The 17,265-nt window shown below is 32.4% G+C and overlaps 1 protein-coding gene across 3 annotated transcripts in view; it reads right to left on the bottom strand.

Moving 5' to 3' along the window:
* The window catches only part of CSMD3 (CUB and Sushi multiple domains 3), a gene marked incomplete at both ends in the record, with an annotated part of 1,233,164 nt that overhangs the window by 720,527 nt on the left and 495,372 nt on the right, over window positions 1-17,265 (bottom strand). The window contains one exon of one of the 3 annotated variants that reach the window (XM_080802411.1): window positions 15,751-16,062. The exons of the other annotated variants lie outside the window; for them this stretch is intronic. Coding sequence (XP_080658537.1) covers window positions 15,751-16,062 — 312 coding nt within the window. The remainder of the gene's footprint in view (window positions 1-15,750; window positions 16,063-17,265) is intronic. 3 annotated transcript variants of the gene reach the window in all.

The raw sequence follows: 17,265 nt of genomic DNA, 5'->3' as shown, positions 1-17,265 counted from the left end.
GAGGCTAACGCAATTGGAGCTGCAATATACTAAAAATTTTCAACTATTCTGGGTCATGTCTTTTTCACTGTGTACAGATATGATATGTAAGTATATAAGTTAATTCATCTACTTTCCCTGGATTTCTAAATATATCTAGATATCTAGATTTATCTATATCATCTATATCTATATCTACATCCATATCTATATCTGTATCTATATCTATCACCCCTAAATCCTTTGGCCAAAATAGTAAATTTAGTAAAAATATATAGAAACATCCTTAGACATGCAATCATACTAGTTTTTATGAACATACATATCATTATTCAGCATATTTTAAGGCATTCTTGTAACAGGCCCATTTTCACTTTTACAAAAGAAGATTCTGAAGCTATAAGGTCTTAAAGTTTTAATGAGATCAGTCTAGATCCTTAAATCTTTGAAATCTTATTTTTTTATCATTTTAGATTGAGAAACAAGTGCTTTTTTTTTTTTAACTTGGGAAACTAACAGTGACTAGAGTGGAAAGGAGCCATCATACTTTACGAAATCAATTTCTTAATTTTCACAGGTCTGAATTAATTTTGTTGCTTTTTATTTGAGATAATAGATGACCAAATACTTGAAAAATCACACAACTAATTGTAGGATAGAGACTCTAAAGTTTGTGTATGGGCTTTCTTTCCTCCCAGAAATGGAACAAATTCAGGAATCCAAAACACTTATGTAGATAACACCAGATCCACCCGCAATGCTTGGCTTAACAGGTCTTGCAGTTACAGCATGCTATAAAATGTCAGGATTATAAGAAAAATATGAGATTTTTTATATTCTCTTTAGGGATTCTTATAATTGGCGTAATAAAAGTCACCATATGGGAAGAGTCACCATTGGTGTGGTTCACAGACATTTTTAAAACTTTTAAAACTGTCTTAGCCTTTAATTGTTTTCATCCTTATTTTTCTGATAGCTTTAAATGAGCTTTTTAAATTATCTTTAGTTCTATAATTAAATATTAAGATCCACTCCATTCATTTTCCTAGGCTCATTTTGGTTTTGATATATTCTTTTGAATAGAAATTATTTTCTATTCATTTTGTAATTCCTGTTCTCTTTTCATAATTTGCATATTTTTACTAAGGAGATTTTCACTATAAAATATAACATGAAAAATTATAACATTCCTTTTTTTTTTTTTTTTTTTTTTAAGTAGAATACTTAGGACAGCCCTGGTTTTCACAAGAATGCCTTAGGGAATATGAAGATTAGGCAAAACTTCCCAAATAATCTCAACAAAAAAATATACAACTGCAGGCTTATTAAAAACACAAAAGCGAAAACAGAAAACTTTTTTTATTCAAAATAAATGAAGTAATTTTTTGTCAAATATTTGTTTTATACTTGACACCAGAGATCACTATAACACCTTCTAATACGAAACTAACTGGGAAAGAAACAACTGCTTGAATAGCAGTGACCACAGTTAATGAATATCATCAGGCTGAGGCAGTGGAATATATTTGTCCACTACAAATTTCATTGGTACATGGAATAATTTTAAATAAAAAATCCAGGAAAATATTATTACTCTAATAAGTGACACTATTTCCTCATCTCTCTTGTTTCAGATTATCATATTTTATCTAACTTCTTCACTGGAAGACTTGGTGTCATTGCCTGGCTTCTGCTTAAAACAAGCATAGACGGGCTCTGATACTTGTATTTGATGCAGAGTTATACTACTAAATAAATGATGCTGAGGACAGCAAAGAGCTAATCATAACCATCTATGTTCTATATTGTCTACGTGCCTCTCCAGATCTATCTTCTTCCTTGTTCTTCGTGCAGAAGATTGATCTGAATAGGCTACATCCTGCCACATAAACTGTGGCCTTGTCTAGAAGGACTGATGCTAACTAGAGACCTGTTTGAAAAGCAAACTACCAAGCCCTACCACAGACCTACTGAATTAGAATTTACGGTTTAAGAAGATCCCCGGATGATTCTCATATACATTTAAGTTTGTGAAACACTAGATTCTAACAACAGGCTCCCTTGTTCTCTGGAGAATTCTACCAAGATGGAGGGAGGGAGGGAAATGAGATCAGGATGATTCTGCAGGGTCTCTCACCATTACTTTGACTGGAGTTGACTAGGACCTTAACTCAAGCTCACTAGTTTTTTCATTTGTCCAAAATCTCCCTCCACTCATCCCAGTGGTTCGGCAATGGTGAAGTCTAACTGCTACTACTCTGCATTACAGCACGATCCCTTGTGGTTTATTTACATCCACACATTTAGAAATATTCCCTTTGTAGGTAAACCCTTCTTGAGTTAGCCCATGTTCCACTGCTCCCCAATGGATTCGAAGGATATAACACTGGTACACGAAAATCATTGGAAATATGTATTAAATATATCTTAATGAATTTAAAACCACTCTTACACTTCAAAAGGTAACATTTAAGTAAAAATATGGGTGACCATCGCTCATAATTCTGTCATTTGTGCTTACTAAATTCCTAGAGAATGTTTTGAAGAGCTAGATCACATATCCTCTCTTTTTTCTATCAACTACTTTGCTCTACTCAAGAAGCAAAGAAAATTCAAGGATAAGGCAGATAAGAAGGTAAGTGAGCTGGCTGTACTAAACTTAGAAAGCAACTGAATTAAGGGTAAACTGGCGATGAAAAAAAAAAGTAAATAGAAACCTAAGATGAACCGAATGCTATACATTACTTCGTTGTAATTTATACTTGAGATCAGTATGGATAGTGTTAAGTAAAGCTGTATATATTAGTTGTTACCAGAATTCTCTATCAATATTGCATTAAACTATCTATATTTATTTCTAAGGAAATAACCTAAGAAATTTAAAACTCTGTGTTAATTATTTTCTTAATTTGTTCACATACTTTACCTTATATAATTTTTATATTACTAGAGCATATTTTCTTCCTCTACTGGCTCCAGAAGTGGGCCGTTTTCATGTATTGGTTGTGTATCTAAAGCATGGGCACTACTGTTTTTTAAACCACAAAGTAACTACTCAAAATTGGATGATTTTCCTCCTTTCTACAGATGTAAAATGGAGAAGTGCTAAGTAGATTGCCCAAGGTCATACATATGTTAGTTAAGTATGTTCATTCAATTGACTCTGATCCTTCAATCCTAGTGGTTATACCACCTTATGACTATGGAATAGCAGCATTCCATATATTTAATCAGAACTCTCAAGTGATTATCCCCAGAAAAACACAGATAAATGGGGTTAGTATATACTATCCTAATTTACTTTTTAAAGCAAAGCTTATCATATAAAATTTAAGTGGTCAACAATATCTGACTTTAAGCATGTTTCACTTTAATATAGAATAGAATTGGCATCATTAACTTAATATTGACTGGAGATATTGATTATTTACTTATAGTACCAAGTATAGTCCTATGGCTTGAAGTCTCTTAATACTTTATTTTAAAAATGTGAACAGATGAATAAAAAAGGTGTAGTACAAGCCAACTGCTATATGAATTTCAAATCATCCTGTAATCTTTTTAGTTAAACCATCTTTGGCTGCATTCCTTTCTAATGGAAAGTTCAGGAGAGTTGATATATTTTTTTTTTCTTAATGTAAGCCTTATAAATGAAAAATTTCTACCTGTTCTGGGATCTAGACAAAAGTCCATCTAGAAATTTTTCACTTTAATCCCATTTAGTATTGAGGAAGAAATGCCATTTGAAGACTATTTTAAATAAAGAAAAATCAACCATCAGCACTAAAAAGCAATAGTCCATGATTTAGAATATAAATGATGTAATTGCGAAGAGAAAAATATTCTACGCGACGCACCCCAAACCCAATGCCATGCTGTTCTGCCATATATGAAGGCTCTGCTCTTCCTAAAATTGTAAAACTTAATTGTGTGATTTCACTCTGTGCACAGCAGGGCAGCCATATGCTCTAGAAAACTACATGCAAGGGAAGCAGCTTGTTGCAAAAGTGGGTGAAAATGCCCTGAAATAATTCTGAACAAGTTAAAAATGTCTCTAACACAGGACCATTCCTTCATACTCCAAAAAGCAGAGGAGTCCACTTTGGCACCAACTTTGAGCACAAATAGAAAGTCTAGCCCCTTCAAAATATTTTAACAAGGGAAAAGATTTAAAAGTGACAAGCATCACATTGACTGTGACCATCATTCACAGGTAAAATAATGAGCTCTGGTAACCATCAGGGGAAATCAATGACACATAAAACCGTTTTCATCTCCAATCTTTAAGCTTTCCTTTTTAATCAATGTAGTATATATTTTCTTCCTTTGTTTGCCTATTCTATAAAAATGAGAAGAGGCATGTTAATATAAGGAATAAGCTACTAAGATATATGATTAACAATTACTGACAAATGTGATGATGGGGTTGAAAATCTGAAAAAAATAGCATTTATGAAGACCATCGTTCTTGAGATGATAGTCCCAATTAACATGAAAAGATATATGCTTTCTAAAATCTACTCAAAGGAAAACAGAAACACAGGGTCATCAGTAGTTCTTAAAATCCCTGCAAAGGAATAACTCAAAAGCATGGCTTGAGGGGTAGCATTGGATAAAAACGTTAAAATAGTCACTAGCAAATTTTTCAGTTGTGAAAAAAAAATGTTTTCATTGCTTAATATTGTCATAAGGGTCCTCAGGCATCCAGGGTATTTTTATCTAATACCTTTTTAAAATACATAAACCTATTATCAAGTAAATTCTAACATTTTATTTTTTCTCTTCCTTCTCCCTTAAGAGCAACTTATTCAACAAAATATAAAAGAATTAGAAATATAAAAATATATTTACTGGTATGAATAGCATAGTTTTGACAACTTTACAGATGTGATGAAATGTGGTAATGGAATAGAAAATGAGGATGATAATCAATAAATAATTATGTATTTAAATAATAAATCAGTACATTTCTAGACATGGATTTTTAAATTGCTACAAATACTAACACTGAACACAGTTTTTCAGCACATAATAGAATTAGGAAAAAGTCAAGAGGACAATGAAAAAAAATGACAAGATATTGATAAAGCATGCAATAGTCAATATTTATGTGTAGTACACTTATCTAAATGTTGATAATTCCCTATCTATTAAATATATATCTATTTGACCAATATCAAAGTTTTTCCATAAAAATCAATAATATAATAAAAATAGCTTACAAGAATCATATGCAACCAGATAATTTTCAAAAAGTTATAAATTACTCTATTCTGTTATCATTTATGTTATACATGCATGAAAATCAATACATCACTTAGTCTCATAAAGACAGACCTGGGAATTCAAGCAGGCAAATGCAACTTGCCATTTATATAAAACAGAAGATAATGGTTAATTATTCAATCATGAAAATTTTTGATTTGATAATCAAATTTTATATCCTTCTTTTCACTGGTTTGCTTCTATCTATAAATTAAACCTCCAGAGATTTGAAACATAGTAAGTAAACGGAAACTAATCTTCGTATTTTTTTCTTTCTGTTATTTGATAATACATTTTAAAAAATCCTTTCAAGTTATAGATTTTAGCATAAAAGTTAAAAGTAATAGATTAATTAAAATTTGGCATGGAAATGCTTTCAACATTTATCCATACATTCATTGATCTTCCCAGTGAAATCATAACTAATATAATCAGCTTAGTCATTCTTAGGAGTTGACAGAGCTATTGTCATTAAAATTGATCCAAGAAATCCATCTGCCCTAAAATATCCCCTCTACTCATGAATTTCCCACCACTAGAGTAATTCCTACAGAATTAAAATATAATTTTTACTATAACTTCTGAGATAGTTTATCAGCTTTGGGAATATTTCAAGTGGATATCAAGATCTCTTGGAGAGTGGAGAGAGAGCAGGTACTATTTGACAAGTGATGCTCTCTCCCCATGATAATCATCCTCATGTAAATTCTTGCTATTCAGTGTATCAACATAACCTGTAGTCTTGTTAGAAGTGCAGAACCCCAGATCCCACCCAATTCTACCAAATCACAATCTGCATTTGAACAAGACTGCCAGGTGATTTGTATTCACATTGAAGATTGAGAAGCATAATCTAAGACTTGGACTCCCAGTCTCTATCAACTATTATTTGCACCTCTGTATACATTACTAATTTGTCTGTCTGCTCCTATTTAAATTTTTTATTTAATTTCCTGTTGAAATAACATCTTAAAGAAAGTTATTTTAGGGGGCGCCTGGGTGGCTCAGTGGGTTAAAGCCTCTGCCTTTGTCTCAGGTCATGATCTCGGGGTCCTGAGATCGAGCCCTCCATCGGGCTCTCTGCTCAGCAAGGAGCCTGCTTCCCTTCCTCTCTCTCTCTGCCTACTTGTCATCTCTGTCTGTCAAATAAATAAATAAAATCTTAAAAAAAAAAGAAAGTTATAGTAGATAATATCACTTCCCTGCTAAAGACCACCAGTGGCTCCTGTCTCATTTAGATTAAAATAAAACTCTTTACCTCAGCCTAAGAACCTATATGATCTGTGGTTTCCACCAGTTTCCCACCTCATCTCCACCCCTCTCCTCCTTGACCACGGAACTCCAGCACACTGGGCTTCTTCTCAAGCAAAATTCAAACTCCTTCTAGCTAGTTGTTTTCTCTATGTGATATGCTTTCTCCTGTGATCTTAACATGGCTGTCTTCTTCCGTGATGTTCAGGTCTCACTAACTTACCTCCTCAAAGAGGCCTTTCCTGCTCTCCAAACTAAGGTAGTCACCCATATATTGCACAGCCTGTTTTAATTTTCTGCACCATCCCTGCTACCATCATTGTTTTTTGTTTGTTTGCATATTGTATTTTTCTCCTCAATTGAATATAAACTCAATGAAGCAGGGTCTACTCATTTTTGTTCAATGTCACTTACTCAAGAACTGGAAGAGAGTCTGGTGTGTAAGTAACTCAGTAAACATTTGCTGAAGAAGGAAGGAAGGGAAAGAAGCGAAGGGAAGGAGGGAAACAGAGAAGGAGGGAGAAAAGAGGGATGCAGAAAGGAACCAAGATTGTTAAAGAAAATAACTGAGAAAAGAAACAGACTGAGAGAAAGAGATGAAGGGGAAAAAATCCAGAAAGAAAGTACAAAAAGGAAGGAAGGAAGAAGAGGAAAGAAAACAAAAAAAAAAAAGAAAAGGAGATCCTGAAGAAAGCAACTTTGTCATCTTAGACACTAACTTAAAAAGCTAGAATTAGATCCTCAAATGGCGAGTTTTTAGAATTTAAGGCATATAGGTAGGCACTGATCTCTGAAAGAAGTGTATATTTGGCTGAGTTTTCATTTATTAAAATAAGGAGAGAGCCAATCTTCAACTTCCTTGATATTAGTGCTGGCCACACCTATGGCTATTTTAACATTAGCTATACAATGTGATAACCGTAACAATAAGTACACATCAATTCAAACATCAAGAAGAAATAGAAGAGGATGGTAAATACATTTAATTAATATATATCTGGATAGATTTATAGACACTTAGGATTAGAAGGGGCAGTAACAATCATATTACTGATATACTCTTTGATGCTTAAATGCTTTCTAAATATCTAATTTGTCCATCAAGCTATGCTTGAATATCTTATTAGTGATTTGGGAATTTACTGATTCCTGAAACACAAAATCTGTATTTGAACAAAACTCGATGTTCGAAGTCCTCTTTATAATATTTTTATTTCTCTGTGGTTCCACACAAGTTCTACAACCTATGGCCAAACAACTTTGATCTCTCTTACATATAATAACACATCACACATTTGAAGATAGCTATAACTCATCTCCACTCACATATCATATTGATTCTGTAGCAATTCTTTTTCTTAGATGTGACAGATAATTTTTCTCTGCAGTTTTATCCCTACCAATTTTCCTTTAAAAATAAAGACCTATTCTACTTTAGAATTCATCACATGCTTAGCAAAGAGATAATAAGTTCAATAAAAACCTTAATATTTGATGGCCATATATCAATATCTATAAATATCTAAGTAATCATACATAAATTAACTTCTTTATTGTGCTATTGTTTTTGAAGATTTAAAAAAAAGAACATGTTTTAGATTTACAAATGTATACTCTATAAAACTATTAATAGAACTTTTGGAAACAGTATTAGTTGTTTACAAGCTGTTGAAAATACTTAAAATTTTACATGTAGCCAGATAGTCTATTAGTGGAAGGCCTATAGTAGGCACCCAAAATCTATGACTTCAGTACAATAAAGTTTTTGTCATATTATAGGGGTTTTTTTGAACAAAGTTGTTACATATCAGAATTTGATATCTGAATTAAACTAGAAATTTCAGCTTGCCTGACAGTGTTTTCTCTTTTCTGTTAAGCAATGTAAGTGCTAAGATGAGCTAACTTGAAGAAAATATTGCTAATGATAAAAATGAAAAAAAAATACTGCTTTTGTTTAGATTAAAACTGCTGACCTAAAATGAAGTTTTATGCTGAATTAACCACTCTTATCTTAAAGGTGTGGAAAAAAAAAAAGAGTTCTAGTCAAAAACTGATGACTAAAATAGGTTTCCTTTCAGTTTGCTGTTATAAAGGGGGGGGAGTCCACATCATATTTAATTTTAGTTAAATGCAATTTCCTATTAGTAAATCAAACTAAAGCTCTGTTTGATCCTATTGATATGATTAAAAATACTATTAAACATACTATGGAAAAATTGACTACTATGGAAAAACTGACTATACTATGTCAAAATAAACAGCAGCTATGGCTACAGAATGCTCATAACACATTTGACTCCACAACATGTTATAATCATTTAAGTTAATATTCTACTAGGACAAGCAATAAAAGAGAGTTTATAATTATATATTGATGTATAGGAACTCTTCAGAAGAATATATCCACATTTTAGGGGCGCCTGGGTGGCTCAGTGGGTTAAAGCCTCTGCCTTCAGCTGAGGTCATGATCTCAGGGTCCTGGGATCAAGCCCCGCATCGGGCTCTCTGCTCAGCAGGGATCCTGCTTCCTCCTCTCTCTCTGCCTGCCTCTCTGCCTACTTGTGATCTTTGCCTGTCAAATAAATAAATAAAATCTTTAAAAAATAAAAAAAGAATATATCCACATTTTATACTTGAAAACAGCAGCTACCAATGCTGCTCATTAACAACTGACAGAACTTGACTACATATTGGAAAAAAAAAGATATATTTCATAATATAAAACAATGTTAAACTAAATTATGTGGAGAAACACATCTTAATGATTACTTTTTAAATGGCATGACTATAAACTTCTTGAGAAAGAAACACCATTGTGCTGCTCATCTATATTACTTTAACATTAATAACATCTAATACAAGGCTTTGAATATATTAGGCCCTTATAAATCCTGAATAAATGAAAGAAAGAATGATCTAGCAATATAAACTAGCTTCTCATTACATTCTCTGCCGGGCCACAATTTTCTTTACAAATAATGATGTTGTATTAGATGAATCTGAAATATTCTAGATAATTCTCAAGTATATAATTCTAGAAGTACAGGACACTGTACTTATAATGTTTTAATTATGTTATTACCTAGGTCCTGTTATCTTAATTGAGCCTAAATATCTTAGGGCTGAACTATACTGAACTATAGGGTTTAGGGATTATTGAAAAAGGTGGTTTAAGTAAATATTAATAATTAATTTCAAAAGAACTTATTGTTAAGGTAAAAGTAATCGGGTGAAATTTAAATATTACTAGATATTATTAGATTGTCTAATTTTAGACATCTGGGCATTTTGTAAACTAAAAATATCAATTGTTTTTAGATTATTTATGCAAATGTAAACTCCTATTAAGTATAGTTGAACACTTGTGTTTATTTTGGTATAGATTCCTCATATTTTTATTCAGCACAAGTATCTATTCAAACCATTCTCAATGAATCTTGTGATAAACACAATTTACTAGTTTGAAACTTTTATTCCTATTTCAAAAACTAGTTCTAATACCCTCTGTGCAGCCTTCCTCAACTTATTACATTCAAAAGTAGTTAGTCACTCTCCTTTCATCAAGAGCATTTTAAAAATACTGTTCTGGTAGTGTTTCTCACAATAAATTTGTAATTGCTATTTTTTTTTAATTATACAGACCTCCTGATGGCATAGCCTGCATTCTTCATTTTTATACCTCTCCTATCCAGTACAATGTCATGCACACAGCAAGAGTTAAAACATATTTGATGAATAATAATACAAGTAACAGTAATTAGTATTTGTTGAACACAAGACAACAACTGCACTATATTTTTCCACACAGCTGACTGCGAGGCAGGTTTTCTCCATTACTAAGAAGTTGAGCTTTTAGAGTTGAAGTAATTGCTCAAGACCAGATAGCTAACAAGGGGCAAATACAGACTCAGTCTAGTTCTCGAACCTAGTTCTCAAACCTCTCAAACCAGAACTAACTAGCAATGCTGGGCAATTTAGTTTTATCTTTCCACTGGGAAAAAATACCTAAGATTTTTTAGCACTTCCACCCAATACCATGTTTAATCCTCACATAAACCCTACTGTAATACAATGACACCATTTTACAGATATGGAAATAGAGCTCTGATAGTTCATGTAACCTGCACAGGGTCTCACGCATAGTAGGTAGCATAAGTGGACTAAAATCCAGTCAATAAAAGCTGGATTCTCCTTCTAAGGACTACTGGATGCTATGACCACAGGAAACTGTGGTGTGTGCTAGTACATAGTTTAAAGAAGATCTAAAACAACACTGATTTTTAGTATTCTTTCTTTTTTACTTTTTATTTCAATGTCAAGAGACTTTTTTTTTTAATGGAGAAATTGGAAATGGTTTCCTTTTACTGAATAAAAGTAGAAAGTGAAAAAATATTTTAAGAAGATAATTGAAATTGAGTTAACTGATCATTTATTTATTTGTGTGTGTGAGAGAGAGCGAGAGGGAGTGAGCACAAACAGGGGGAGCAGCAGGCAGAAGGAGAAGCAGGCTCCTCACTGAGCAAAGAGCCTGATATGGAACTCAATCCCATGACCTTGGGATCGTGACCTGAGCCAAAAGCAGATGCTCAACCAACTGAGCCACCCAGGCATCCCAAATAAACTGATGTTTTAACTACAGTATAGTATGAAAATTAATTGGAATAGTATTCTATAGAGAATTGAAGATATCTTTGATAAACATTCAAGTTTTTTCTACTTATTCATTAATGATGTGTCTATTATTAATAAAGTATCTAGCTATGCTGATTTATAGTAAGTTAACACATAGATTTTGAGTCCAAAAAACATAAGTACAAGTACCAAATACTATGTGCAATTTCTGTGTCCATGTATCCTTTGTGTTTCTAGCAATACTGATATAAACTGTAAGTACTTTAATTGCCTCAAATTATTGAGAATAAATTGGAAACTAGTAATGATCAAAAGATATCACAAGGGGCACCTGGGTGGCTCAGTGGGTAAAGCCTCTGCCTTCTGCTCGGGCCAAGATCTCAGGGTCCTGAGATCAAGGCCTGCATCAGGCTCTCTGCTTGGTGGGGAGCCTGCTTCCTCCTCTCTCTCTATCTGCCTCTCTGCCTACTTGTGATCTCTCTGTGTCAAATAAATAAATAAAATCTTAAAAAAAACCAAGATATCACAAAATGAAAATGAAATTACATTCCCCCTCTCTCTGCCTGCCTCTCTGCCTACTTGTGATCTGTCTGTCAAATAAATAAAATCTTTAAAAAAAATGAAATTGCAGTGTGACTAAAGAAAAATCAAGAAAAATTAACTAAATTATAATACAGCATAAAATAGCATGGACTTGAACACCTCAAAGGAAACTATGCTATCACAATCTCTATCACATATATGCTTTAAATGATAATGACTTTCAGCAAAATAATATCCATTGCATAACATTAATATTTATTCATATGAAATTTATCAACTTTATAGCTTTCTTGGGTTTAACTACAAATATCCTTTGATTTTATAAATGGATAAGGGCTATAAGCAAGCCATTTATATCTAGTTTTATGTTGTGAATTTTGAAGTGGTAATATATAAAAGCAATATACTATTGTGGGTTCATGAGAATATGATGCTTTTTATGAATTTAAATACTGAAATACATAGATATTTGAGTATATTGAAAATTATAATTTTAAGACTTCTAAGAAATTTAAGTAAATGTTTTAGTGGTCATATTATAAATATAAATCCATTAGTTTAACAAATATTATTTAAATATGTCTATGCTTCAGAATCTGTTCAGCACTGGGAATACAGCATGAGCCAGACTACTCACTCCTTACCTCAGAGAGGTAAATTTTATAGGACAAGCCATAGGGCTAGTGATTACAAATGCAGGAGAAGTACAGAGTACAATGGTGAGTTAAAAGAGAGAAATCTAACTTTTCTGGAGTTAATAATTTAAACTAAAATTTCAAATGGGAATTAGAATGATCTGGTTGAAAGGATGGAAAGAATAGTTCATAAAAGTGGCTTCAAGTAGAAAAGAACACGCTATGTTTGGCCAACTAAAAGAACTTCTGTTTGGCCAAAAAAAAAAAATAGAGTAACTATGAGAGTCCTACAGGATGAATCTGGAGATACGGACAAAAGCCAGATCATGGAATTTCTTGTGAGTCATCACCAAATCTTGGCTTTATTCCTAAGATCATGGAGAAGCCATTGGAAGTCTTAACGCAGGGGTATGATGTGATCAGGTTTTATTTATTTATTTTTATATTATATTATGTTAGTCCCCATACAGTACATCATTAGTTTTTGAGGCAGTGTTCCATGAGTCATTATTTGCATGTAACACCTAGTGCTCCATGCAATACGTGCCCTCCTTAATACCCATCACTGAGCTAACCCATCCCTCCAACCCCCTCTGCTCTAAAACCTTCAGTTTGTTTCCTGGAGTCCATAGTCTCTCATGGTTTTTTCCTCCCTTCATTTTTCCCTTCCTTCTCCTAATGGCCTCTATGCTCTTCCTTATGTTCCACAAATACGTAAAACCATATGATAATTGACTTTCTCTGCTTGACTTATTTCACTCAGCATAATCTCCTCCACTTCCATCCATGTTGATGCAAAAGTTGTGTATTCATCCTTTCTGATGGCTGAGTAGTAATATTCTACTGTGTATATGCACCAGGTTTTAGAGACAATTCTGCCTACATTGTGGACCATGGAATAGAACAAAAACTGATTTGTGTTCTCTAAAATACCTAGAAAAAAACTAAGAAATTAGTTTTGCATTATGTTTACTGACTCATTTAATATGGCAATTAAATGACACTGTCAGCATATACCCTGTAACTCTTTGAGTATCTAATCAGTGACGAGCTTTACAGAATTTTTCTTGTACCACCAGATTAATTTCTCTGTTTCTTCCACTCTGTCTCAGTCTCTTGAAGGAGGGGGGCCATCTATTATCTTTATTTTCTAGAACACATCCTGGTACTCAGTAGACATTCCAGGTATGTCTGGTGAGTTGGAATTATTTTTATAAAGAATACTGCTTTGATGTCAGCTGATTCCAATTTAGAAATCTGGCCCTGTTAACAGTCAAGTTTTCAAAGTCGATTTTGTGTTTGAAAATATAGCTAAATATTGAGTGTTTTCAAAAACATTAATAGACATAGGGATGATACACCTCTTTTATTTCTAACATTGACCTAAAGTTTTTAATTCAAAATGTTAAAAATTTGTGCCTTAAATGTAATAATTAGCTCTCTGAAATCACTGAAAACAGTAGATTACTGAAGAAGAGTCGGAAGGACTAATTCTAATTAATATAGAAATTTGATAAATGTATAATAATATAAATCACTGAAAAAATAATATTCCACTTAGAATGTTTTCCATACACATAACTTAAACATAAATAACTGAGAAATATTTACTTCAAAAGTAGATGGCACGACCAAATGGCTATTATATCCAAAAACACTATTTTAGAAAGTATATGCGAAAGAATGAAACATGTATTAGCTCTAAAATAGAGTGAGAAGACCATGACAATTGAGAAAACTTGAGTACTGATTTAGAATTTATCAAGGAAGTAATACACTTAATTAAATTTATTTAAATGTGGTTCAAAATTTTAAATTGAGTAATTTTTAAATCATTTTTTATCCAATAATACTGAATAATATTATTTATTTATTCTATTTATTCTCTTTTCAAAATAAATTATTTTTCCTAGTTCTATAAAATATTAATTTGTAACCCCAGAGTTTCTCAGATCACTTGGTGGCAAACTTTGACTATAGCAGTATCTGTGTTATTACTTGATTTATATAATAAACTTATGTTTGAGAATTATCCGTCTTTTATTCAGTGGATTACAGAGAAGTTTGTCAGTGTTAGCTCATGCAATTTTCCAGAGAGACTGAAAAAACTGAAGGTTTCCTTAATAGAATAATATTTACACTTTTAAATTTCCTGCTACTAAGAAAGAGTGTCTACTTGATTAAGCAAATCATCAATTTATAATTACTCCTATATCCTTAGCAGTGGAAATATGGTATGAAAGTGAATAGAGAAGCAAGGTGATATTGACTTAATTCTTTAAAGGAGACTACTACATGTTAAGAATTCATTTTAGGATGCTTAGTAAAGAAAACTAAAATACTGTCAGTATGAATTTTGATGGAAATGAGTTTCTGATATGTTTCTGTATGATTTTCAACCAACTTAAATAAAGATATCTTTGTGTTTCTCCTTCATGTACACTGAGCACAGGATGCTTTCCATCACTTATATCATGCTCTGTATAAACCATTCCTAACCACACTACACAAACCCATAACCATTTTGGAGAACACATGATGATGAGTTGGAAATAGAGTTGGAGTAGGTATTTTGTACTTGAAACATGTTCAATTAATTAGTATTTCCACTGAAGCATATATCAATATAAATGAAGTCCCTTTGTTTTTGACACTACACTGATTTTCTCTCATGAACTGCTCAATGAAACTTGCTACCAAGAAACAGAAAAATACACTTGCTACACTTCCTAACTTTGTAAAAGGTAGGCTTACAACATTAATTAGCTGGAAAATTACCAACATATGATTTGGCCTTTTTACTATACAAATTAGAAAGTTAATGGATATTTAAATTTGGATCCATAATCTCAATGAATAGCTGTTACCTTTTCAAAATGAGAAATCTCAGTACAATCATATGGCTCAGGCAATAGGTAATTTAGATGTAGAAGAGAAAGCTTTATAAAATAATCACCAGATAGGATGCTTCCATTTTGTCCAAATTATCTATTTTCTTAATTGTTCAATAGCATCTGTGTAACATAAAAATTTCATGCAAGTGCAGAAAATTGCTAGATAGGATAAATAACCAATGTGTCAATATGTACACTTATTAACAGAAACTGATTATTTTATTTCAAATTACCTCAACATCATAACTGGCATGTAATATGCAATAGATATTTAGTACTTGTTTTTATTATCCCTTTTATGCATTCTTTTCTTTCTACTTTTACCCCCACCCCCACCCAATATTTGCATTTCTTTTTTTTTTTTTTTAATTTTTGTGCTTTCAAATGATTCAGGTTTTGGCTATTACTCTCTGTATTTTTCAGCTACTTTAAAGTTTTTCTTTTGCTTCCTACAGCTTGGCTCTCTTTCAGCTCATTCTCTACTTAGAATCATTACGAAAATATAGCTTTTGCTGTAACTAAATGGGCACAAGTAAAATAACATCCAATACCTCTATGAGTAACAACTGCAAGCTCTTTAGTTCTTTCTATCTGTTCAGCATTTCTTGGTCTTCTCCTTGTACTTTGTGTATCTGCTTGATGAGGAGAGAGCCCATCCTTGGACGTGTTGGGGTCCAGACCTGAATTTCTGAGATTCGTAACTTGCACTCGCTGTTCCACGGAAAGTCTATGGATGGTGACAGCTGTAACACTGGATACAGTAACATCTGCAGATGTGCTAGCAACAGCAAAAGCACCAGTGGAAGTCCTGTTATGCTCCTCTAACTCACCAGTGGAGGTAGTGTGGGCCAATGTAGAAGAACCTGTGGGACACAGTAGCACTAGATGCTAACTTTTTCTTTTAAATTTTATTTTTTTCTGATAAGTTTAATAAATTATATTCCCTTCTATTACCTTAAGGATAACCAACATGAAGAGGCAAAACACAAACACGCCCCTAGAATGCGAAGTAACCAGATCAGATGATTGCTTTGTATCACTCAACCTATGAATAGATATCACACGCAAATATACCACATTTGCACTGTAACACATTTTGGGGGAGGGAGGCAAAACAGTAAACACTTTATGTTGTACTGAATCAATCTTCTTTGTTATTTATCTACAGATGAATATTAGCAACAAATTCCTGGCAAGTGACAAATTTTGACAGAATGGGTAACTGTGTAACCACACTTTTCTCAAAAAGTATGCTTTGAATAGTCTGTGCCATATCTCTTCATAATTTCTGGGAAAAACATCAAACATTTCTATTTTAAGATAAGCAAGTGAAAGAAAATTTAAAATCAAAGCCAAAATTAAAACAAAATGATTAAAAAAATAAAGCTCTGAAATAACTATTCTATGTAAATGTTTATCTTAATCTCACTTGCCAGAAAGCAGCCACATGATAAAATGTTCAATGTCATGAGCTATACATGCTTTAGACTTTAGTGGGTTGTTTTTGGATTTTTGGTAATATTTTTCGCTATTTTAAAGTAAAACTTGAGATTAGCCAATTTTCAACTTATTAAAAATAATCATTATATTTAGAAATGATTGAAAATTAACTAATAGCTTAGAACCTTTATTCATACAAAACTAGCTTTAATAAATGGTTGAGAATATCCAAATGTCTCATAAGCATTTCATGGCATATATTTCTCTACATTCTTAACCTTATTAAAGTTTTATAGTAATTTAAAAATAGAGTTTAAAGGTGCCAAATTAGGGTTTTCTTTTTCTTTCACCTAAACCTTTTTAAAAGATTACCCATGGTAAGACATAATTCTTAAAAAATGAAAAAAGTAACCTTATAATAAAAGTATAAAATGGAATGAAGATACATTCAAAATGGTCTTGACATCTAAAATGCTTAACAAGAAAAAAATACTGAATTTCAGAAGTACAGCTATAAATTTGGAATAATCATCAGGTCCTGCTTAGAAAGCTTCTTAATATTTTTTAAGGCAGAGGAGTGATATGTTTTCATATACTTGCCTTCTCAATAAACTGCATCTTGAACT

This window comes from Martes martes, assembly GCF_963455335.1.
Source record: "Martes martes genome assembly, chromosome: 4".
Taxonomy (NCBI): domain Eukaryota; kingdom Metazoa; phylum Chordata; class Mammalia; order Carnivora; family Mustelidae; genus Martes; species Martes martes.
This window is presented reverse-complemented; position numbering and strand designations above follow the sequence as displayed.